The 26,437-nt window shown below is 34.9% G+C and overlaps 1 protein-coding gene across 14 annotated transcripts in view; it reads left to right on the plus strand.

The window, feature by feature from the left end:
- Positions 1 to 26,437, plus strand: part of col14a1a (collagen, type XIV, alpha 1a) — a 320,593-nt gene that overhangs the window by 159,486 nt on the left and 134,670 nt on the right. For all 14 annotated transcript variants that reach the window (XM_087286725.1, XM_087286726.1, XM_087286727.1 and 11 more), the window contains 4 exons: positions 4,213 to 4,362; positions 12,797 to 12,913; positions 24,009 to 24,155; positions 25,720 to 25,794. In XM_087286725.1, coding sequence (XP_087142851.1) covers positions 4,213 to 4,362; positions 12,797 to 12,913; positions 24,009 to 24,155; positions 25,720 to 25,794 — 489 coding nt within the window. The remainder of the gene's footprint in view (positions 1 to 4,212; positions 4,363 to 12,796; positions 12,914 to 24,008; positions 24,156 to 25,719; positions 25,795 to 26,437) is intronic.

Raw genomic sequence — 26,437 nt, forward strand, 5'->3', positions numbered from 1 at the left:
TAAAAAGCTCCTATTATGCATTTAAAAAGATCATATTTTGGTTTTGGGGCCTCCGACAACAGTCTGATATGCATGCAAGGTCAAAAAACACTTTCATTGTCTTATAATATGCATTTATTTTTACCTAATTACCCCAAAGACACCCATATGATTCGTTCAGCGATTCATTTGTTTCCAATGCTACGCAATGCTAATCTGCGCTGATTGATCAGATGACCCAGTCTGTTGCGATTGGTCGACTGTGTTCTGCGTGACACAGAGAGAAATGCCCAGCATGGCTTATCAACATTGTTGAAGTAGTCAAAGTGCAGAGTTTATGTGTAAACCCAATGCAGGAGTGCTATAAAGCGATAACGTTTAACACCAGCATATTGCTCTTATCATAACCATGACACACATTCAGTATTAATCCACACAGCGGCAAAAGCTGAACTTTATTGAAACTTGACACATTTCAATCCATAAACAAAGTGACATGTGTCGCATTTTTAACGTGGCTTTAGATTTGATATGAGAATGTAAAGAGTTAACCAGATACAGTACAAGCTACGTAGACCGGTTACATGTAACAAAACACAATTATATACATAAAATGAGGCAACCATTTTAATTGTCTAAGTTAATTCCACTTGTGAGATGGAGGAAAGAACTAATCGAAAAACTGTGTACAGTAAATTTCCTGTAAAGGTCCATACAGCTTTGGTCTTTTCTGATCCTTCCTTTAACAAACGGCCAATGAATTCCCTGTTTTAAGCACTCGTCAGAAAATGACAGGAACACAACATTAGGCTGTTGCTATAATGCTGAGGTATTTTTGCAAAAATAAACCTCAACCACTCCTCACAGCCTCATCTTTGGGTGGGGAAAATAACACTAACTTTCCCTCACACTTCAGAGCAAAGCATGTTTGCGACATGATTCAGTTGGGATCTGCTACAGTGTTTGTCTTCTTCTTTTTTTTTCTACTGTGTTTGTGGGTGGGGTCAGAGGGTCAATTTTCCCAGGTCTGTGGGCACAACAAATGGGCAGGACTTGAGTTCCAAATCGACGTCATGCCGACACAGCTAAAGACTTGCAACCCCCTCGATTCATTTGAACCACTCTGAGTCAATTATTTTTTTTATAGATGAATCAATAGTTTTAAGCACGGTGCACTTTCAGATTTAAGCCTTAGCTGGATATTTTACTTCACTTAGGGCTGTGATACACACTGCACGGAAGATCATATTCAAAAACCCATAATAGGGGCTCTTTAGTGAAGAACGGACATATTACACTAGATTTATTCTGGTTACGGCTCCTAAGAGATTGTGTTTTGTCCTGAGAACAGTCCCAAATCACATCAGGGACATTTCAGAACTGCTTGCTAGCTAATTTTCATGATTTTTGGGGTCCTACAATACCATGATTAAGTTGGATAAACTTTTGGGTATAAGTTTTTGTTATATTCTAATTTGAGTTAATACAGTTTTAATGCACTTTTAAATATATAAAAGAATAAGAATAAACATGCATTGCTGTGTTTTAGTCATTTAAAGTCCACCATTAACTTGTAAAATATTTTTTAATGAAATCTTATTATTATTTTGACTTTATTTTGTATATTATCTGTACATATGCATACTTGCATTTTGCCGGCTCAAGGTATCTGTCAAATATAGACCAGGCTCCTATTTTTAATGGCGATAGAATTTGGATGTTTTATCTTTTGGAACGCTTCTGAAATGTGCCGTTTGTGTGACTGGTGTGAACATGAGCATCGAATTGAGTGGTCAGAGCCGTATAATACCACCCGAATCCAATGCAAATCCGGGGTCACTGTGCACTCTTTAAACACAATCACTCCTACTAAAATAGCTTATTGACCACCCCTTTAACCTTTCACAGTTTGTCTAATTGTGTATGAAAGGAATGTCTACTCCTAATCTAGTGTAAAAAAAAAGCTTCATAATTCCAGACATAAGCGAGTTATGTCATTTTGTCAAATAACTAAAGTCTTCCGATTCTCAAGACAGTTATAGACTGGTAGGATAAATGATTAGCAGCTTGTTGGGAGCAGTTTGAAAGGGCATTAACTGTAGGTGGAGATACTTCTTTCCATCTGCCGCTTTGAACATTGACAGTTCTTCCATCTGCAGTCTGAGATTCGGCTGTAAACAGAAGCTCTAATGTGGCTGCAGCACAGGAGGGAAGAAAATACCACTCTCCTCTGTTTTCCACTGAAGTCCTGCCCAATAAACTCCTTTATTCCATTATATGAGCTTAAACTCCCTTCTGTGGTGGAGAGAAATGGCTTCTCCACCTACATTTAATGCCCTTTCAAACTGCTCCCAACAGCTGCTAATAATTCATCCCACCGCTGGTCATTTCTACTGTCCAGAGCTCATTTTCCGTGCGTCTGCGTGTGTTTTGTTGAAGGGGAAGGTTCACTTGTTCTCATTTCGGTTCAGATCCAGTTTTCTCAGTTTCTTTGTCAGGGTTATGGTGTGATTATAATGAGTGTTTCTGTGAGGTCCTATCATCCATTTCACCCATTGCCTGTTTTTTTTTTTTTTTTTTTTAGTTCAGTCTGGAATTTTGAATTACAGAACTGTCACATATTTGGCCCTGTATCCACCTGGTACCAACAGTGAATATTGATCCACAGACCAAAGCAAAATCCGATATATGGAAATATATGCAAATTACATTTATTACATACAGTTGAAGTCAAAATTATTAGCCCTCCTGTGATTTATTTATTTATTTATTTATTTATTTATTTATTTATTTATTTATTATTATTTTTAATTTTTTTTAAAGCAATGAAATTTTTACAATATTTTCTTTATAATTTTTTTTCTTTTGGTGAAAGCCTTATTTGTTTTATTTCAGCTAGAATAAAAGCAGTTTTAATAAAATAAAAGAAAAAGAAAAACATTTTAAAGGGCACCTATGATGAAAAACATCTTTTGTAAAACTCACTAATGTTTAAAATTTAGAAATGTTAGAACCCTCAAATGTTAGAACTTACTTATGTTAGAACTTACTTATGTTGGAACTCACTAATGTTAAAACTCACTAACTTTAGAACTCACTAATGTTTAGAACTCACTAATGTTAGAACTCACTACTGTTTAGAATTTACTAATGTTAGAACTCACTAATGTTACAACTTACTAATGTTTGAACCCACTACTGTTGAGAACCTAATAATGTTAGAACTCATTAATGTTTAGAACTCAATGTCTTCACAGACATTTTCAACATCTTTTTAATCCCCACTTGTTTCAAAGCCACCACCGTCATTCCGGTCTCAAAAATAGTCATTTTCCTCATGCTTTTATGACTACCATCCAATTGCAGTCCCATCATCAAATATTGAAATTTGAAATTGTAATTTACAGGAGGCTACTTTAAGGCTTTTTTACTGGCACTTTTGATATGTGTGCCTCTGTTGCTTAGCAGCTTTCTGCTAACAAAAGCATAACTTTCTGATTGCAAAAACATAACTTTACTTCAGACAGGTCTTTCAAAACAATGTTTTCACTGTGAATAAAAAAAATCTCTTCTGCATGCCAGACTGATTGACATACACTTCTTCTGGGATAGTCTTGAACACAATTATAGGCATCATTACAAATAATGTAGTATTTTTGAAGTAATGACTTATAAAAGATGATGACAGACATCAAAAGTTTAATTCTAAAGTCTCAATAGAAGCTTCGGATGTACATATAAATTATGGCTAACACTTTAGTTTAGGTCATAATTCATGGTATTATTAACAAATCATTAACTAACACTACTAGCTTAATAAACTACTAATTAGCTATTTGTTAATAGTAAAATAGAAGTTGGGTTTTGGGTAGGATATGTAAAATAAGGTCACTACTGAACAACTACTGAACATTTAATATCTTAATAATAGGCAGGTACTGTAATACGCTAGTTAATAGTATCAATTGTGACAAACTGAAGTGTTACCAAATTTTGTGACAAAAATTCAATTCAGTACTAGCAAATTCTTAAAAAGTAAAACATGTTTGGTTTGTAAAATACTTGCTAGCATCTGTTAAGACACTAATATTAATCATTTTAATCTTGATTTAAAAACTCAGCAGGAGTGTTTAAATCTTAGCTGAGAATGGGTTAAAAAACATAACTTCATTGTTTATTTCTGTGCGATTTTTCTCTGATTGTTTTAAGCTTTTGTCTCTGCTCCGTGCGCAGTGTCAGGTCGGGCTCTGGAGACATTTGTCGGAGATGATGTAAACACCCTGCTGATCCTCAATCTGCTGAGTGACACAGAGTACAGCGTTCAGGTCATCGCCTCCTACACCACCGGCTCCAGCCAACCCCTCACCGCCAAGGGCAAAACATGTGAGTCTCCACAACACAATGATCCAGCACACACACAACAAAGTGCTCCCATCTAGTTCTGTCAAAGCCAGTGTGAGATCTGCGGCCTCTTCCTTTTCCATGTCTGCAGCATCACATCAGATTCACAGATGTAATCTGCCTACCGCGCGATCGTCCTTGCTAATACTGTTTCTTTATTTCCATGATAATAAACAACAGTGATAATATCGCTATGTAAGCAGACTAGCGAGAACTGGCCCTTTTGTCTGTTAATGAATCCTGAAGGCGCTCTTTGATAGGCAGCACATACATCAGCATTCAGACAGACGGCTCCAGTAATGACAGTCCTTTGCATATAAATTTGATATCACCAGGTACATCGCAAAGTAATACCTGTTTTAGCGATTCTCATCAAAAAGCAAACAGATTATGTTTTCTGAGGCCATCCATCAGAGCGCTGCGTGTCACCGGCCCAATATCAGTCAGCTCTGTCTTGTTTCAGACAAGTCAGATAAACACACACAGCGCTTCCGCTACTGACAGAACGCTATCACACAAAACCATTTGATAGATCTTAATATATAACAGGAAGTTAAGGCGTGTTGTATAAAATGTCTTCATCAGGGTTTTGTTATTTCCACCATCAGGACTGTAATAAGAGAAGTTTGATGTTTAGGTGTAAAGTGGATTTAACTTTATAAGATTGTGGCAAAATAGAAATTGAGTAAACATGTAACTTTGCTTTTCATACAAATAAATAATATTTGGAAATGTTATGTTCTATATCACAGTAATAATGTTTTATGATTTTCATATTCATTTGCTTCTTAAAAGATTGAGTCCTCATTCACTGTAATGCACACAAAGTAAACAGTGCATTCAGTATAACTAACTGAATCAAATGTTTCTTAATACACCACAATGTAAGGCTTTAGAACACACTACATGCTGTACCTTATTTGTCTCATATCCTGAGATTGTTAAATGTCAAATTCCATTTCATTGTAATACAACTGAGACATATATTATTAATAATGACAAGTATCAAAATAAAATACTGTATTTTATATTTTGAAAATACTGCAAAATACTTTTACAAGGGAGCATGAAATTTCTTTACAAATCTTCCATTGATAGGCCTATTTGATTAATCCCTTCGCCATTAAACTGATCTAGTGAAATAAATTTATATAGATACATTTATATATATTGATATAGCAACAGAGTTTCTCTAAGCAAGTTTATTTCAGCTTCTCTGTCACTATATATATATATATATATATATATATATATATATATATATATATATATATATATATATATATATATATATATATATATATATTTATATATTTATATATTTATATATTCTTATGCTTTTATAGTTTATTGTATATATATTAAATGTAGTCTAGGAAAGTTGCAACTTCTCAAATATTAATGCTGCAGCATTTCTAGCAATTAACTTTTTGACTGCAACATTCTTGCATTCTTTTGAATTATAAGATAGACTTTCAAAATCCACTTGGCTCAGAAATCCTGTGGGAATATGGTGTGTCAGTTTAACTGAGCATGGCGATTCTGCATGTCGTAGATATTATGACACCCTGATTAATCACGGGCAAAACGTGCTAAAGGATGTTCAGTCAATCTCAGCTTTTCTAGCACAGACGACTGTTTCTTTCACACTCCACAGATCTGTAAGAAACCTCCCATTCTTTCTCACCCTACATGATGACATCTGCATACCGCCTGCTCCATCAATTTTTCATACGTTTTCTGTTTGACCTTTGAATAATTGAATGCACAATAATGGATTTCTACCTCCTTGTATTAGCACTATCAGCCAGAGGCTCTTTTTGCATGCATATAGTTCATTAAAATAGTTCATGTAAGGAGGAAAGCTTGTCACATGCATTATTCAAAACCTTAAACGAATCTCCACCACTGCGTGCCATATGTTTTGTGCACGCTGTCCATTTTAATCTAAAATCTCCTAGTCACAAACGCAGCTGACATGATGTTCAGCTGTGTAGCGTGAATTCCAATGGACAGATTGATTGCATAAGTGCTTGCTTTATAGAATCTGGCTCTCATAGCCACGCTTAAAGGCGAAGTTGATTCAAAAATAATAAAAGAAAACAAGTTAACTTACTCATTGTCAGGGCATCCAAGATACTGTTACTTTTTTTTTCAGCAGAACAATCAGCAGAGCTTTATTTTTGCCTGAAATTGTTGTACTTGGTGATTCCCTAAACTGCAAGTCAGCAGCTTTCACTTTGAATGTCACCAAAATATATACAGGCAAAACAAATGTAATACTCAATTTTATGAGGTCCTTTGTAGTGAAGAAAGAAACTAAACTATATTTACACATTACTTTTATTCCACAGCCTCAGTAAACAGAGACATTTCAGTATTATCTTCAGCTATTTATTTTACTTCTAGACGGTTTGTTTTAGCTATTAGAACGATTAGAATATTTAGTTTGTCACATCACCAGCTGCTAAATTCATCGTAATTCATTAATGCTTTTCATAAATGATGAATGTTTGGTGTTTTTAAACAAATAACTTTTTCTTTTAACATTTAAATACACATAAATACAAAAAAACATAACATTAATGGTTGTTAAAAATAAACTTATGTCTATGAAGAGAGCTTTAATAGTCTTTTTTTTTCACATAAACTGACGATGTGCGTTATTCACACTAGATACACTACTCTGTAAAAAAAAATGTTGTTTCAACTTAAGTGTTCGTGCTGCCTTTTAAATTTTTTTAATTTACTTCACTTAAACAGTGAAGTTTTCTTAACTCAGGTTAAGGTTGACAGGACTTGACAATACAAGTGTAATGCATTTGGTCTAAGTTTAGGTAACTTAAATAGATAAGTTGTAATTAAGAAAGATGTTGATAGGACTTTATAATTTAGGTGTAATGGACATGGTTTAATGGACTTAAATATAGAAGTTGACTCTCACTCACACACACACTACGGCCACTTTTGTTTGTTTTGTTTTGTGGTGTGTACATGTTCTCCTGCGTGTTCGTGTGGGTTTCCTCCAGATGCTCTGGTTTCCCCCACAGTCCAAAGACATGTGCTATAGGTGAATTGGGTTAGCTAAATTGTGCGTAGTGTATGTGTGTGAATGAGTGTGTATGGGTGTTTCCCAGTGATGGGTTGCAGCTGAAAGGGCATCCACTGTGTAAAACATATGCAGGGGTCCGTTCTCCGTACCTCGCTTAAATGATCTAGGATGATTTGGCAGATCCTGGATCTTTTAATCTTGATAACTGATCTCTGGCCAATTTGGTTATTCAAACAAGTTTGCGAATCAGAATAAAATGTCTGGATGAACGGATCTATGAGCGCTGCTTGTGTTGTGAAGGACAGATCTATCGATCCTGGAAATCATGATCAGCAATGCAACGATTGGCTGATGGCACAGCAGTGTAATGACATCATCTGATTAATATTGAATTATCCATGTGAGCAGTATTACATAAAATTCATAGGGAACGTTTTGTTAAATATGATGCACAATAACTTCTCAACTTTGTCGTGGGCTGCAGGCTTTAAACTTTCATGTGTCAAGAGTGTTTAGCAATTTATTTAGTTTTACAGTTAGAGCAGATTTTCTTTAATATAGTAGCTATAGTAATATTATATTTAGGGCCGCCGCGTCCATAGAGGTCCATAGAGAATAGTGAGGACAGCTCCCCTCTCACTTACATCCGTGACACCCCCAACTTACACTTCGCGGCACTTTCGTGTTGAGGGTGGGTGATCTAAATTTGCCCAGAGCGCCAGTTCAGCTTGCTTATTGTAGCCGGTTTTTTAATCGGTATAAAGAATAACTGGATGTTTAAATTAATTTAGCATCACAAAAGCATTTTTGTGTTGGTAAAGGTGTCTGCAACTTTTGTGAAGCATCAAATCACCATCATATTATCATACACAAATTGTACTAAAGCGATTGTAACTAAAAAGTCCCCATTAAAAAAAAAATATCTTTGAACCAGCAGTCTTTCTACTTTTTTTCCGAAGTGCAGATTGCATAAGTTTTATTAAAAAAAAAAAAAAAAAAAAAAAAAAAAATATATATATATATATATATATATATATATATATATATATATATATAAACTTTAGTTAAACTTTAGTCAAAAGTTAAGTTAAAAAATATATTAACTGTTTTCCCAAGTATAACTACTACTGTAAGAAAATATCAGAACTCAGTATGTGTTCGATGAAAAATACAGACTGTGGAATGTATTTTTAACAGAAATATTCTGTAGATTGAATTTATGAATGTAAAATGTTTAAAAACAGTATATTACTGGCAACAGCTGGCAGTATTTTTCCATAAAAACAAGAAAGGAAAAAATAAAAAGGCAAAACGTTTAAGTGTCACCATTGTGGAGGATAGTAGCATTTGTGTTCAAGTCCAAGATTTACTGAAAGTATCTGATGTTGTGCTGCATCTTGTTTTGTTTAAATGTTACTGTGTAGTTACTTATGCAGTGAAAATCTGTTTGTTAATTGCAATCACACATGAACACATTAGTGCATTTAATGACTTTATGTTTTTGTGCACTAAGCTATGACTTTGTGAACTGAACATTGTATCAGTTCGTGAAATACGGTTATTTTCCGTATATTTAAACAATTCTATAAAACTTGTTTATGTACTTACTTGTTTCTGTAAATTTAATTGATATTTTACACTACAAGAGATTGCTAATTAGCACTCTCTTAGTTGTAATAATGTTAACTCTTTTAAAAGTGTTACTTTAACACTTTCATGGTGGTTTCAATATAAACTCTGAGGGAGTTAATTTTTAACTCTAAGGTAGTTAAATCTACTATCTGAAATTTGCAGTGACTTTAAGTATTATCTTTCATTAAAATTAGCTCATCTAATCCTGTTTATTTGAAATGAGCCTGCTCCCTAGCAGGTTTGAGCTACCAGACCTGTTGCTATGACAACAACTCTCAGATCAGTTTCGAAGAATGAAATGATCCTGGATCATGTCAAATTGTCAATAATCAAATCCAGCTAAATGAGTAATCCACGTCCGAAGAACGGACCCCTGGATAAATTTGTGGTTCATTCTGCTGTGGCGACCCCTGATTAATAAAGGGACTAAGCCGAAAAGTAAATCAATGAATGAGTGAATTTTAATTTAAAAATCTAGTTTATTTTGATTTAGTTTTTCCTATAGTGAAATAGTAAGAATATGTAATGCTACTCCATGCTGGGTTTTAGAGAAATGCTGTGAACCTGGTGCCCCAACAATGGCAACACAGCTTGATTGTGGCTGTTTAAGCTCTGAGCCTATTGGCCTTCCAGTCAGTTGTAAGTCCTGCTTGCACTAGCCTGACAGGGGAGAAACAGCTATTGTTGTAAGTCCTGATGTGGCTACTGTATGGATTACCAACACAATCTTATGCCAATTTGAATTATTTAGTGGCAAATGTGCGTGAATTTAAATTTCATACATTCACACTTTTTAGCATGATTTGATTATGCTCCAATGTTGGGTTTAGGGTTTAACATTGTTTGGGGTTTGGGGCCATGCCTCCTTTTAAAATATGTGTAAAATCAAATTTTACAATGTTCATTTTGCTAGTGCACATGGTTATTCATTACACAGCAAAATTCTCTGAGTAAAATTTACTTAGTCCAGAGTGTATTTTGTCCCTCTTAAAATAAGAGCTAACAAGTTGGTAAAAATCAAAGCTACTGTTTGTGGAGTTGCTTAATGATCCTTTGCTGAGATTTTGAGAGATTCAATGTATTACATTTCAGCTGATTTCATCTATGGCTATAACTAAAGTCAATTTTAGTTTTGTGTTTCTCTTCTGTGTTTCTGCTTATTCACAGCAAGTGTTCATCAAAAGTGTTCAATCATCACTTAAATAATCCTTTCATTGTCTTATTCACTTGAGTAACTTTAACTCAATTTAGAGAGTGACCAAATATCTAAACTGAGTCAGTTTTACTCTGAGGATTTAGTTTAGCTGTTTAGTTGATCAATTAATCTGTGCAATTTTATCCACTAGAAAAAAAAAAGTTTGTTTTGGTTTGGTCTGTTTGATAGCTTCAGAAACAATATTCTTAACCGCGCCCATCTTAATGTTAGTTTGCTGCAAGAAATCCCCACCCCAACTCAATATTCCATGTCAGGAAGTTAAAAAAGTCTCTGCGACTTCTGGTTCACACAGACTTGTTTTTGTATGAATTAAATGTCATGAATTTCTACAAATTAGTCACTTTTATGCCAATATGTAAAATACTTATGTTTCCTTCCAGATCAGGCTGGCAATACAGATAATAATTTAAACAAATATAAGTAATGTTCAGGTTTTTGTACAGACCAGTTTTGCTTCATAAAACGCCAGTGTACAGTATCATCAGGAACCAAGGTATTATATTATTTTTTTTCTTTATTTGTTCGTTTTGACTCTCAAAGTGCCAGAAGCCAGTTATTAGCGTTTTATGATACACCAAGGACCATAGTTTCAGCTATAAATCTTGTTTTAATAAAAAAAGACAAATGTTCATTTTTGGGGAGAACTATTCCTTTAAAGAAGCGTAGTGTTTCACCACATGGAATTTGTCCAGTGCAAGTTGAATTTGGGTTAGCCACATCTTCTGGCATATAAAATGTGTGGGATTCTGTCTATTCGACATGGCCACAATTGTGTTTGCCTTTCAAATAATACAAGTTCCAAAGATGAGCATTGTTTTGTCCTACTAATGTGGACCATGTGCTGTGGCTTTAATGGTATACTGACAAAAAAAAACGTGACCATTCCAAAATAAGCCTATTTTTCTTCTCTCAAATCAGTTTTCTTTCACACAGCACATTTCGTGTGGTCTGCACAAAGAGAAGAAGGAAAATAAAGGAAGCAATGGTCGAGGTCATTTGTGGCTTTTAAGTGGAGAGAATATTTGTTAAGAATACTGTTTGAATCTCTCGCCTTCCTCTTCGATGTGTTTTTCCAGCCATTAGTTTTGCCTGACTTGCAGTATTTAAAGGATATCACACAGAAATCTGAGTAATCACAAATGCTATGCCAGCTTTCTAAAGAAGTGAAGCCGACAAGTTTCTGCCAGTAACCTGGATCACAAAGGAGCCCACTGGCTGGCCCACGGCTCATTAGCCATTACTGTAATACATGTGCTGCATTGCATTTTAGAGGACTAGGTTACATGTAAAGAGCATTGCTCAACGGTGCCTTAACACTATAAACTGAGGTGTACTTTTCAAAATATTCAAACACAGATTTAGTGTACTATTGTTTAATTGGTAATTGAATTAAACTTAAACATTCGAAATTTTAAAATGATTTAGAGCCTAAACCACATTTCATACTTGCATGACACCAACACTACATTTAAAATGAAATGAAATGAAATTAAACTGGACATTAAACTGTGAAATATTATTAAAATATGTCTATTACAAATGAAAAACAAAACACTTTATATCTGAGAGGGAATATTTATGAAAGTAAAAGTAATTTGTTTGTTATATATGTATGTTTGTGTGTGAAATAAATGTGAAGAGAAGTACAGTAACTGTTTTTAAAAGCAAAGAAACATAATTAATTTCCTTTCATTTCAATAGGATTTATACTTGTAATTGTAAGGTTACATGGCATTATAACTTTCATGTAATACTATGTTTAAGATTTTTTTGTTACTACTAATGTGTAATTACAAATAATAATACTTTTTTTCCACTCACCAAACAAGATAAATGCAATAAAACATTATAAAATTCAAAACTAAAATTACAGTTTTTAATGGGTCTATGGGTTTTATCTATCAAATCTGATCTTTAATTTGTATTTTCTATTGGCTTTAAGTCAGGTGATTAGCTGGGCCATTCTACAGCTTGTTCTGTCTTCCTTGGCTGTGTTTTGGATCATTGTCTCGTTAAATATCCACTGTGGTTTTATCATTATCATCCTGCTAATGTAGATGTTGGACTCGAGCAACTAATATTAATTTACAATGGCGAAGGGCAGAGGGTTGCTGAATAACTACTGAGATATTTCAGCTGCTCTCTAGACTTTCATTGCCTTTTTACACCTCCCTTTCTTCATGTGGTATTTATTTATGTATTTGTTTATTTACTTACTTATCTATCCATTTATTTATTTATTTATTTGTTTATTCACATTTACTCATTGATGGGGATATGCAGATTAGCTGTTAAAAAATAATAAAACTATTATAATATACAACAGTGAAGCAGATTTAACCCAGATTGTGACAGTCAAATATGGATTTTGAATGCATTACAGGGGTTATGTATATGTAGATATTGTTATTGTAAAACAGGATTAGAATATTCATAAAAAATGGACATGCTTTATTTCTGTACTGTTGCCCATGCAGCAACTCAGTGTATTTGACATTTTCTTCTTGCTCTTGCAGTGTTTCTTGGGGTGAGGAATCTGAACACATACCAGGTTCTCAGCAGCAGTGTGTGTGCTCAATGGCAGCCTCACCGTCATGCCTCCGTCTACAGAGTCGTCATCGAGTCTCTGCACAGTGAGTGATAGACACACACACACACACACATTCATAATGCATCACAGAACAAAGCCATAAGGTGGATTCAGGCTTTCTAATATTGACAGAAATTTCAGTTTTGTTTGATTTCACTTTCAGAGGTAATGGGATATTATGGCTCATTCAGGCTGTTCAGCAAAACCTTTTTTCTTGTTGGTATATTGCTCCTCTGCCATGCGACATGGGTTGGATTCAAATTTAAAACAGCAGAGTCAAAGCGCTCTTTTTCCCGTTATTGGTTTTCTTATTCCTGCCTCATAACTCAGCGGCCCGGATTATCTGGCAATCCTGGAAATCTTCTGTTCCTCTTCCAGAGTGTGACGGCTCAGATGCCTACCAGCTCAGTGGCGCTATTAAAACCAGATCCTGCCTGAAGCCATAGTCTCTGTATTTGTGTGTGTGTCTGTGTGTGTGTGTGTGTGTGTGTGTGTGTGTTTGAATGACAATTACTGCGGCAGAATTCTCAAAGAAACACACACAATTGTTGTTGAGATGTAAGAATCTTCAGTTACTTTCAGTTCTTTTTTGACAGCTTTAAATTTTGACAAATTTAATTCAATAATATTTTACATCATATATGTTGAAATTGGTGGCACAATGGCTCAGTGGCACTGTCTCCTCAAAGCAAGAAGGTCACTGGTTCGAGTCTGGGCTTGACTATCAAAGAGTAAAAACAAAATTTTTTTCCCGTTTTGGACAGTTAAAAATGTTTGGGAATTTAATATGCTGCAGTTGCAGGATGACTCTGTATGTCTGTAAGAAAGTATAAAACATTCAAAGTATTTTAAAAAGCCACTTAAGAGCTAAAATGTGCTGTCCACGTATGTGGACACTCAATCCCTAGGAGGTTAAGAGGGCTTAGCACTTTTGGTGCGATCTCAGTTTTGTTTAACATCAAATTTTAGATCTTTTGGTGAATGTGAACACTATCCTCCGCAAACCGCACTCCACCTGAAAGTGTGGTTTTTAATGCAGTTCATGGAAACTTGAGTTTGTTTCATTTCAGATGTGAACACAATCGCTCACCAAATCATGGATGTGAGCCACTATTAATCAAATATGAATTGGTCAATATGTATTCATGCATTTACTCACTCGCTTTTATGACACACACAACAGACGCGCTGCAAACCGAGACTATATTTCTGCTCAACATCAGCTGAAATTGATTCTCTTCTTGTTTATATGAACATTTAAATTAAATTCATGATAAACAGATAAATGTGCTGCTCAATGTTGACACTTTGAAAAACTTACTGTAAGTATCTCAGCCAGTTGTATCCAGCCTTTTTACAGCTTTTCCCATGCCACCGTTACCTAGCAACATCTGCTACTGTGATGAAACAAGTGTATCAGGGTTTAGATCCAAAAACCATTGTGTAAACAGTAGGGTTCAGAGGGATCAATTGAACTATGCACCCTAAAAGGGTTTGGAATGTTACGAGGAGGAGACAGACAGGCCTACATCATCAGTCCCACAACACACCTATAAATGTTGTGTCTGTGCTGGAGAAGGCACACTATTCTTGATGTTTGGCTTTAACATGGACTCTTTCAAATGTCTCAAAGCTTAATGGCTAACTCTTCTGTTTGAGTTAATATCCAACAATTGTTGACATGGATTCTCATAGATTGCAGAACAACAGCCTGATACATATGACTGGTGGCCTAAAACCTTGCCAAGGATGGATACAGGATTGAAACATTGAAGTGTGCATCCATCATGACAAGCCACTGCTTGGATCTGATTTAAGTAAAGATTAATTTCAGCATTGACATTTAGAATCTGATTGTTTTGATTTGTCTGTTTGTTTGGAATAATAAAGTACCAGCTGAGAAACATAAACTCTCTTGACTGGAGGAAAAAATTCTACAGCTTTGTATCTCAGTAGAATAGCTATAGTCCCTATTTCATTACCAGAGCCTGCTTGGGGCCACTCGCTGTGGGAATGACCTTGTTGAATTGAGGCAGACAAGAACTGAACCTCTGGTGTATTCTGTTTAACCTAATCAGCACCCTGAAGCACTAAAAAAAAACGTATTCAGAGGGTCCGAGCATCTCAGTGAGTCTTGAGCTGAACACTCCAACTTGTTTATCAACTTATGTATTACATTTCATCACCTTAGAATTATAAGGTTCTATCTGACATTTTTGTCAAAATTGAGTTATTCACATATTCTTATTAAATTACATCTTATTTACATTATAGGATGTTTATTTTATACGTTTTTTTTTTTCACATTTTAAGGGTTTTTATTTAAAAAAACAAAGGTTACACACAGTGTTTTCTGTGTGAAATGCAAAAACTTTAAAGCTCATTATCTCAAAATCATTCAGATCGCAGATAGAACCATATAATTCCAAGGTGATGATTTGTCAATTTTCAGAAATAAGACTCATGAGTTTTCCTAAATCAGTGCCTCTTCATCAAATAATTTATTGAGTGCTTTCCTTAATGATTACATTTAGCATGATTAGTAAAGTGATTTATTGTGTTAGCACAACAATCAAGGGTAGGCCCACACGGAATCTGTGTGCGCAGAAATCTGCAGATTTTCAGCTCATTAGTAAGTCTATTTACTTGTGTGTAAAGGTGTGTTAATGTATATTTATTCAGTTTTTAAATTAATTTCAGTAATATTGCTGACTAATATGAAAACGTTCATTTGATTTACTTACAATACAGTTTGTAAAGTAATAATTTACTTTATAATTTGTCTTTTAGTAAATATATATTGTAGATATATTATATGAGAAATTTGCTTTGTTCACCAAATAAGTGAATCTGATAAGATTTGCATTGCAAGCATTAAATAAAAGTTTAAATTTATTAAGTTTTATTTAATATATATTAAGATTTTAGTTAGGATACAGCCAAAATCATTCTGCATAATTTAGCAGATTTTTCACAATATTCTGCGCAGAAATAGCAAAACATTTTATGATTCTGCAGATTCAGATGCAAATTCTGTCTGATCCTATGGGTTGGATTTCCAAGACGACATGGTGGCTCATTTGTTAGCAGTGTCGCCTCACAGCAAGAAGGCCACTGTTTTGAGTCCCACCTGGGTCTCTGGCATTTCTGTGTGGAGTTTGCATGTTCTCCCTGTGTTTGCATGAGTTTCCTCTGAGTGCTCCGGTTTCCCCCACAGTCCAAAGACATGCTCTACAGATGAATTGAATATACTAACTTGGCCGTAGCATATGTGTATGAATAAGTGTTCTAAAGTTTTCTAGTACTGGGTTGTAGCTGGAAGGGCATCCACTGTGTAAAAATAATGCTGAATAAGTTGGCGGTTCATTCAACTGTGGCGACCCCTGATGAATGAAGGGACTAAGCCTAAGGAAGATTAATGAATGAATAAATTAATTAATGGAAAAAAGGGACGATCTACAGATTAAATCCACACATTGTGTTTATATAAATCAGTTTGTTTGTCAGAAAGGTGACATCAGTGTTTATGTCCGCTAGAAGCCAATTGACTTTAAAATGTATATCATAATGTCGTCATAAACTGCATATACACTGCATATACAGTATATTTATTCCATGGTCTGTGAAACTCTTGATTCTGATTGGATGAAAGATGTGCAGTAAAATTGTTTAATGCACAAGTAGTTCCCGTCCACTTTGATCACAATTCAAAATACATGCGCTTCCCTCAAACATCAGTAAGTAACTCAGTAAAAGTAGCCTAATTCATCTGTGTAATCTTGGACGCAGATTGGTGCTTCCCATATGAGCTGATGGGAATCTACCAACTACACATAAACTACCGGTCAAAAGTTTGGGGTCGGAAAGACTTTTTAGAATGTTTTAAAATAAGCTTTAAACCTGCTAAACAAGGCTGCATTTATTTAATCAAAAATTCAGATCAAATTGTAAAATTGTGAAATGTTATTGCACTTTAAAATAACTGTTTAAAAGTAATTTATCATTTAATTTAATTATCTATTTCAGTAATTTACATAATAAATTTTGATACTCCAGTTTTCAGAGTCACATAATCATTCAGAAATCACTCTATTATTATTATTATTATTATTATTATTATTATTATTATTATTATTATTATTATTATTATTATTATTATTATTATTATTAATGGTAATAGTAATAAAAGCAATAGTGACTGGAGTAATAATTTGGTTTGAAACTACATAAAATAAGTAAGTTTTAATTAAAAGTAATGTTATTTAAAATTTTAATAAATATTTAACAATTTAACCTTTTTTTTTTTTTACATTCAATAAATGCCCCCTTAATGAACAGATTAATTTTCTTAAAAATATAAAAACCTGACCCTAAACTTTTGACCGGTAATGTATACCCAAATTTATCTGGAACGAGCTAACCGGTTGATACACACATGAGCTATTAGAAATGCCCCTGTTGTTTACATTAGGGCTGCATAATATATCATTTCAGCATTTATATCGCAGTGTGGGCATTTACTATAGTCATAGTGCAGAGCCTGCACTGTTGAGTTTATATGTTAGGATTTCAGTTCAGCAACACAAAATTGGTGAATTCATGAAGCGTTTAACCAGAATAAAGTGAAAGTTTAGCATTTCCATGTATTTTAAGCCCAATGACCATGTAAGCATTTTGAGTTTAAAGTATTCAAGACACTCTACCAACATCAAAATATTCTACCATTTTCTATCAATCTACAGTACCATTCTACCACTTTTTAAAACTTTTAAAAAGTTTTTTTTGAATGAACTATTTATACAATTAAAACTATACAGTGTTATTTTACATTTGAATTTTCAATTTCTGGAGCTGAATACTGATAGACTCCTCAGAAGACCCTAAAGCACTGTTTATTTTACATTTATCTTTGCTCTTGTTTAAGCTTGTCATTTTTTAAATTATGTTTTATGCATGATTCATTTCTCTGCCAAATCATCCCAATCAATCTAAATTAAAGAATTATTTCCAAATAGACCTATTTAAGTAATCTGGTGCAACCGTACTGCTATCACAATATATATCTCAGAAAACAAAATATTAGAATTTGTCCAACATCATGCAGCCCTAATTTACATGCACACACAGAATCTCGACTGCACGCATGCTCCCTCTCTCTGTCAGCCTGAGACTGATTTTGGGAGAATCTAACATATCATACCAGAAAATTAGACAAATACGAAGCTGCAAAAAGCAAAACCAGTTTTAGCTTCCTTATAGTCTCTAGTGGAGAAAGTATAATGTGAAGGGGACGCTGACAAGGAAGTGTGGATCCAAATGCAGGTTTATTTTACAGAGATGGTCAGGCAAGCAACATAAACAATAAACAAACAAAGAAAAGATTGGTACACGGCAAGACAAGGCAGGAGAAATGCATTGTAATGTTCACAGTAACAGTACAACAAGACTCAGCCATGAGAGTGTCAAAGTGAGCTCTATATGTATAGTGTACATGAGCAGCTCCAGCTGAGTGTTTGTCTGTAATCACAGGAGAACAGGAACAGGTGTGTGTGTGTGTGTGTGTGTGTGTGTGTGTGTGTGTGTATGTGTGTGTGTGTGTGTGTGTGTGTGTGTGTGTGTGTGTGTGCGTGCGTGCGTGCGTGCGTGCATGTCACAATCACCAGCAATCCAGCCTGTGCAGATCGCTGGTATATACACTGATAGCTGACGGACTACAAATCCACCGTTTCATGGATTACAAAGCTCAGTCATGCACCACACACACAACCAGTTCTTGATCATGACTGATTGCATACACATAGCTGAAGCTGCTCATAGATTGATTACTTGGACTATTTAAACAGCACAGACACATACACTATTGCTGAGTCTTGTTTACTGTTTAGTGACATTACAATGCATTTCCTTTGTCTTGCTTTGCCCGTGTGTTGATCCTTGTTTTGTGTTTTTATGTTGTATGCTGCCTGCCTTTTTGACCATCTGGCTGTTGTTTTGACTACGACTCCGGATTGCCCTTATATATCTGTTTGCTCCTGGGTTGATCATTGCTTGCCTGACCATCTCTGTCTCAAACCTGCATTTGGATCCACACTTCCATTGTCATTGTCACTTCCTTGTTACAGTGAAGCTTTAAAAGAGTGTGTTTTTATGCAGTACCAACATCCCTTTTCCCCCTGGCTCAACTGTCCTGGCAAGTGAAATAATGGCCAAACTTTGGTAACCAGTAGAAAAAAAAATCATTAATTTTCTCAGATGGAAAATTTGGCTGTGGAATTTTGGTCCGGCTAATGAATCTTCAATGGCAAGCAAAGTGAGCACTCGTGATGAAGTGAAGCCTTCCTGCGTGCAAATGCAGGGAAAGAAGGAACTGTCCTGCTTGTGCCAGAGATGTGACTGGACTGAGAAGTGCAGTCTGTTGAAACAAACGCTTAAAGGAGGAGAGCTGTTTACTGAGCCGAACCGGAGCACTTGCCAGCTACTTTTCCATAGAGGTAGACGTAATTCCATAGACGTAATAGGCAAATGTCACATCCCATTGTTTGATCGGCTCAGCAATCAAAGCATGTCTGAGCAAGGGAATATTGTTGATCTTATTATTATATTTCAGTTTCTGCAGTCCATATTATCATTGGAAAATAGACTTTCTTGTATCCTGCACTCTAGAGACATTGTTTTTTTTTCAAGATAATGAACTAAAAGTAGGTGCTTTGGGAAATATCGCATTAAAGAAAACGTTTTTCCCCATTTAATAGCAGTATAATACTGCTTCTGAAGAGCCCAGCCATTTATATTCCCCATGGACTCAGCTGTATAATGGCAGACAAATTAAGATGTATGAACCAAGTCAAGCTGTTGGATAGTAATGTCTGCCATCACAAACAAAACAAAGAGATCGATGGGTAGATATCTAGAAAGAGAGAAAACCACAAAGAAAAAGAGTCTGTGTCAGCAATTACACCTTCACATTTGAAAAGAATAGAAGGTGAAAAGAAAGAACATTGGTTTATTTCAATTGAATCTATTCTTTTTGTGCTCAATCCTTGGGTACTTATCACGATTCATCCATTTTTCTGCAGTCTTCAACTTTTACTTAACCAATTTATGCCCAATATTTTCAAGCCATTCTTGTGGCTGTATTTTAATGATCTAGGCGCTAGGGTTGGGTCAAAAAAAATGTCCATAGTCCATAGGCCATAGTCCATCGCCAATTGTGGAAAGACATTACAATGCTGAGCTAGCATTGCAATCCTCCACCCCGCCCTCGTCGCAGCAACCCGCTCGCGAAAAACACACACTTAGACTCCCTTTACACTAGTACTTCTTAGTTATAAAATGGCATTTTAGAATGAAAACGATCTATGTTCACACTGGCGTTTCACCTAGCATTTCTGAAATTCCCTCCTTCCACACTATACCGCTGATTAATGGCAGTGTGACCACACACACACAAACACACACAGTCATGTGCCGCAGCGTACGGTGTGTCTGAGCTCCAGCAGTCAGCTAGCCTGCTGAGCACAAAACCCCTGAGAGCAGTGCACGTCCATCAGTTTATCAAGTATGTACCACTGAATTTCATCTCACTATGGTTGTTAAAAGTGAAATTTAATTAATCTTGTCTCTATCTAACGACTCTTCTGTCTTTTGAATCTATCAGGTAATGTGTCACAGCTTCAGTGCACTGTTTCAATCTTTCGCTTTCATGCTTCTACTTGGTCATTTTTGCAAAAACCTTAGATACTGTTTGTTGGTTGCTGTTGGTTGTGCACCTTTTCTACCAACCAAGTTTGTCAACACCACGTTTGTTATGACACAGATCACTCTGGCTATTCATGCCAGAGTACAGCGGAAAAAGTGATTGACAGGTGGTAATTTGTGTGTAACTTATCTTTATTTATTTATTATTTGGTTATGAGTAAAACAAAGACCATGCGGGTCAAGTAGTTAAAACAGTTGGCTACAAATAATTCATTTGTTATAAAGTAATTATTCATAAGACGCCTACGACGAGAATGCCATCGTCCATCGCAATGTTTCTCATTAGACATTGTACGATGCCAAAGTGGTCGACATCACCCAACACAACTAGGCGCAAAGTCTTAAGCGCATGGCACCAAACACATTAAGGGCCTGTCTAAATTCTCTTTTGCTATTTTAAGGATGGAAAAATACGCTTTATACCCTGGCACATGGTCAAACTGGGTTGTGCTTTTTCTTTTAATGAGTTATGGGTGTGTTTTGAGCATATTGTGCATTAAACCAATCAGAGTCTCATCTCCCATTCCCTTCAAGGGAAAACTGTTAAACAGACCATCTGCAGTGCGAGGATAAAGAACAAGCCTTCTCCATTCGGCCTCTTTAGTTTTTCTTTACTTTACTTTTACTCTTTACTCCTTTACTTTCATGGATAAGGAAACAATGGAAACTCACTTGACTGAAGACATCTATTAGCCTACATATTTAATTTAATTTGTTAAGCGCAAAGATTTGTTTCAAAACTATAAATTCTAAACTCAGTTCTAATTTCCAGCAAATTAATAAATGAACAATAATAACAAAGTGTGGTTTTTTTAACCACATGTATTGTTCTTATGCCCCATATGGTGATGCATCTACTCTAAAACTCAACAGGTGGACAAATCTAAACTTGTTTTTATTAAGAAAAATATAAATATGCATATAATAAATAATACTGCTTATAATAATAACATTATACAAAAGCAAATTGTCAAGAATAAACAAAAAAAAAGCCCCCCTGACATGAACAAGGCATGGAGGTAGTGTTTTTTTTTATTTATGTAAAAAATAATATTTTTTGTAACATTTTAATCCTTTAATTTTTTTTTTCAAATGTAAAGATATGTTTGTATTTTTGTACATCCTTTGTGTATTAAGCAATGTGTAAGCGTTTTGGACCATGGCACAGTCTATTTCAGTTCATCAAAATAGCAACACGTCAACAATGAGCCTTAACACATCTCCTTTTTAGACAGGAACACCCATGAGTCCACCAAGTTGCACAAATGGACTTGCTCATTAAACAGCGTGTCGCAAAATGTGAAAATCGTTGTTGTGCTGGACTGAAATTAGTAAACAATTTCCCCAAACACGTCTTGCACCTTATTGCACCGAGTGTATAATAGGGCCTTACGTGAACATGTGTGAGCATGTTATGCACTGTTACAAAAAAACAACAAAACCAACAACAAAACTTAATGGCAAAAATTCAAGGCAACAAATATTTGTATGTTGATTTAATTTATTCTAATAAGTTAATCAGGATTCATCTAAAATTAAGTCACACAAAATATATAATTTGTCAGTTTGATGTAAATTGAGAGGACTAGAAAATGTCATTTGATTCAACTAAAAAAATTGAAGTCAGCAAGAATTATTTTACAGTGTATTTATTTTTGACGGCTTTTTATCTATTTTAGTATTCTAGAAAATCATATTTGAATATGCATTTGAGTTGGGCAAATATGTTGTATGCACCCCTTGTATGTAATATTGGGATAGTAGAACCATCAGCATTTTAACTAAAAACAGCTGCTTTCAACAGATGCATTTTTATTTTACTTCAAGAAGTTTATAAACAAAGTAGATAACCATTCAGTGTGAACCCATAAAATTGCATCTAGCATATAATCTCAAGAATATGAACTCAAAGGACTAATCAATTTTTCCTAAAATGGTGAAACGTGGCTGGGTGATTAATCGAAAAGTAATCAAAACATTCAGAACCTATAATTAATCAAATGTTTCCAGGTAAACATTTTCAATTACTTTTCCTAGTGTTTTTTTTTAGGCAAAATGTGTTTTGATTTCAGTTGTTCAACGTTGATGTTCAATAAATAATCATAGATAGTAGATAGTGTGTATTGCTTTTAATTGTTAAAAAAAATCAAGTAATGCACCGTTCATTCAAAAATCTCTCACTTGAAATATGTGAGCATATTTTCTATACAAAACTTTTCGTTAAAATTTGAGGGCAAAAAAAAAAAATAAAATAATATATATATATATATATATATATATATATATATATATATATATATATATATATATATATATATATATATATATATATATATATATATATATATATATTAATCAAATATTTTTTTAATAATTTTAATTAAGTTAAAATGTTCGGGATTTAGATTTTAGGTCAAATCGCCCAGCTCTAATGAAGTGAAGTTTATTTATAAACTAATTCGGGAGGATCATCTGCTTATGATTGCTTGGGGCAGGTCCCACATTATTCAATTTATGATTCACCAATCAGACAATTCTTAAGCCACTATAAATACCCTAAGTTCCACATACAGTAACAGCCATCTTGGTTTTGAAGATCCCCCATTTCCACCCCTACTCATCTTCTTCCTTTACTAGATGGGTTGCATGGTGGCCCAGTGGTTAGCACTGTTGCTTCACAGCAAGTATGTCACCGGTAGTCCTTACTAAGCCAGCCAATGTTTCTGTGCGGTGTTTACACATTCTCTCCGTGCTCCCCCAGGTTCCCCGGTTTCCTCCCACCATCCAAAAACATGCAACTTAAGTTTACTGACTAATCTAAATTAGCACCATAGAAATGCACCTAGTAAGTAGTTATCTCTTAAGAGCAATCACAATCTGTTCATTAGCCACTACAGTAAGGGATTTCTCGAGATCTACTGTACCTGCTCTTAAAATCCCCTCTCGCCTTGCAAACTGGAGAGAGCCCCGGGCTCGAGGATCTTATAAGCTCAGGGCTATCTCCTGGAACAGCATGCCAAACAAGCTTTATCATCAGTCATAAGCTAAGTGTGAACTCTTGAAACACACTCTAGTTACAGAGAGTAAAATGCTGGTCCTTTTTTAGCAGTGGAAAAATCATAGATGACAATTAGCTGAATTAGTGTTGAATTTTCCTTCATTTGCAGACAAATTTGTGAGCAGCAACTCATGCCTGTTAAAAAATAACAACACTTTGACGACTGCTGTGGTGCCACTTCTGTCATTTTGAGTCTTTGTTTGTTGGCTGAGGACTCTAATGACTCTCATTAATTAGGATGATTGTTTGCTTGAGGAAGCTGATGTGATTTTGTTTTATACTTTTATTTGTTGTTTGAATGCCATTTGTCTTTATTTTGCAGACGGGCAGAAACAGGAGGTGAGGGTCGGTGGTGGTGCGTCCAGAGAGTGTTTCTTCAGACTTTCCCCCAACACCCAGTACAAGATAAGTGTATACACCGTTTTACAGGACACAGAGGGCCCTGCTGTCACCACCATGGTCACCACTGGTAAATACACTCAGAAAAATTAACACTATACTATTTACTTGAGTGGAAGAAAAATGCCTCAATAAATGTGAAATAAATTTGACAGGTGTGTGAGGATATTTTAAATACCAGTAATAGATGTGTTTTGTGGTAATGCAATGTCAGGGGTAAAAATAATAGACTAGAGACAATATTTAAATTTGGAACACTGCTTACATCTTGTGGGACCTGTGTCAAACTCTCAACTTTGGAGCTGTCTTACACACAAACATAAAAATAGAAAAGAAAAGTTAGAGGCTATTAAAAAAATAAATAAAAATGCAGTTAGGGGCCATTCACACAGAGCAGAGTACATGTTTTGCATTGAAAATTATGAGACACTGGCAGTGGAATGAGGAAAATGCAGGCTTCAAGATGTGTTTTTTGAAGTTGAACTTCTTCAAACTTGAAAACAACATTTGTGTTGTGGTCAGACACATCTGTCTAATATGTTTACTTTAAAAAACAATGGTTAAGTATTGGAGTAAAATTGCTGCCTTTATGTGTCAAAGCTGTGTTTCTTGGACAAGCTGAATACCCAATATAATTATAATATTAAAGATGATGCTTTATGATCTTAAATGGGTAAAACAACATGAAAATGAAAGCTAAAACAACAACAACATCAACAAAACGTGAATGATTCTGTGGCAGTAATGGGATTCCAGAAAACTAGAATTTAATTAGTGATGATTTTGATATGTTTTTGTTTTTAGTCTTTTTGTTATATATTAAAAATGAAAAACTGTTTTGATTTGTTTTAATTTGTTTTGTTTTGTTTTGTTTTGTTTTGTTTTGTTTTGTTTTGTTTTGTTTTGTTTTGTTTTGTTTTGTTTTGTTTTGTTTTAAGAAATTTTATACATTTTTGCGAAGAACAACTCACACTGCAAAGACGAACGTCAACAAACATATTTGTCTGAGTTTGTCGATAACTGTTGTATCACTGTTGCTGCTGGTCAGAGTTTGTTTCCTCCAGACTGATCATGATTTTCCAACAATGGCAACAAACTTTGATATAAACTTGAGCCCAGATAGTCTTTATGAACAATGCTGCATGGCAATTATTGGGGCAGTGTATAGATGATAGTGATTTTTCAGAACATTCAAAATCCAACAGCCAACTAGTTTGTTGGTGTTCCTTTGAGTGGTGTGAACTGGATTTAAAACTTTTTTCCTTAATTTCTTTGCTTTAAAACACCCAATTTTGCCTATAAAGAGAGTTCACCCCAAAATAAAAATTTACTCACCCTCAAGTGGTTAAATACGGTACCTTTATGAGTTTCTTTATTCCAAATAAAAGAAAAAAACAATAGAATGGTAGTCAAAGTTTACAGTATTACAGCATTATTTAAAATGTATTTTTTTTGTGATCAACAGTAACTTTGTATTATTAAAAATATAGTATATTTATGTAATTTGATGTACAGTATATGAATATACAGTGGTGATCAAAATAGATATATGCACTATATAAGGTATGTACATTCCGTTGAGATCACAAATCCATGACTTACGCTGCTTTATGTATTTTTTGTTGTTTCTGCAGCTCCGGCACCCACTCAGCCACCAACCGCAGCACCCACCACCAGCCCTCCACCCACCATCCCTCCAGCCAAAGAAGGTAGGACACCCGTACGGAAAAAAACTGTCCTGTCTGCCATTGTTTTCCCTGTTTGTTGGGCCTGTCCCTATGTGTTATGTGACCTTTCGCTAACGTACATCTCTGCTGACAGCTAACCTTTTCTTATTCTCTGAGCCACTCCATACTCAATAAATATAGCTGAGTCTTCCCAACACATCTGATAAAAGCACACAGATCTTATTTACACACTTTATAGATCTTATTTAGATCCCCAGCCTCCCATTTATAGAAGGGATTTGGTTCATCCTCCAGCTGAATGTTTATTGTGTTTAATGCATCATAAAGTAACACAAGAATAATGTCTATGCCCGATACCGAGTGCTACTTTAGACTTATTTGTTTCTTTTATATGGCTTAATCTCCAGGAGTCGAGGTAGTTAACCCAAATGCCCTACATTTTGTACATTACTTTTATTGAGGGCTGGTCACACTGTAAAAATAGTTCATAGCATTTGTTACCTTTAAAGACCACATGAAATCAAAATGGGAGTTTTGTTGCTGTTAGTCCAAAAACAGGCTCATTGGAAATGAAAAACATGACTCTGGACTAAACCTAAACTTTTTTGAATGTAACCAATTGCTAACAATTAGCAAATATAACACAAAACTAAATTTTCTGAAG

Source organism: Danio rerio, chromosome 16, assembly GCF_052040795.2.
Source record: "Danio rerio strain M-AB ecotype USA chromosome 16, GRCz13ab, whole genome shotgun sequence".
Taxonomy (NCBI): Eukaryota; Metazoa; Chordata; class Actinopteri; order Cypriniformes; family Danionidae; genus Danio; species Danio rerio.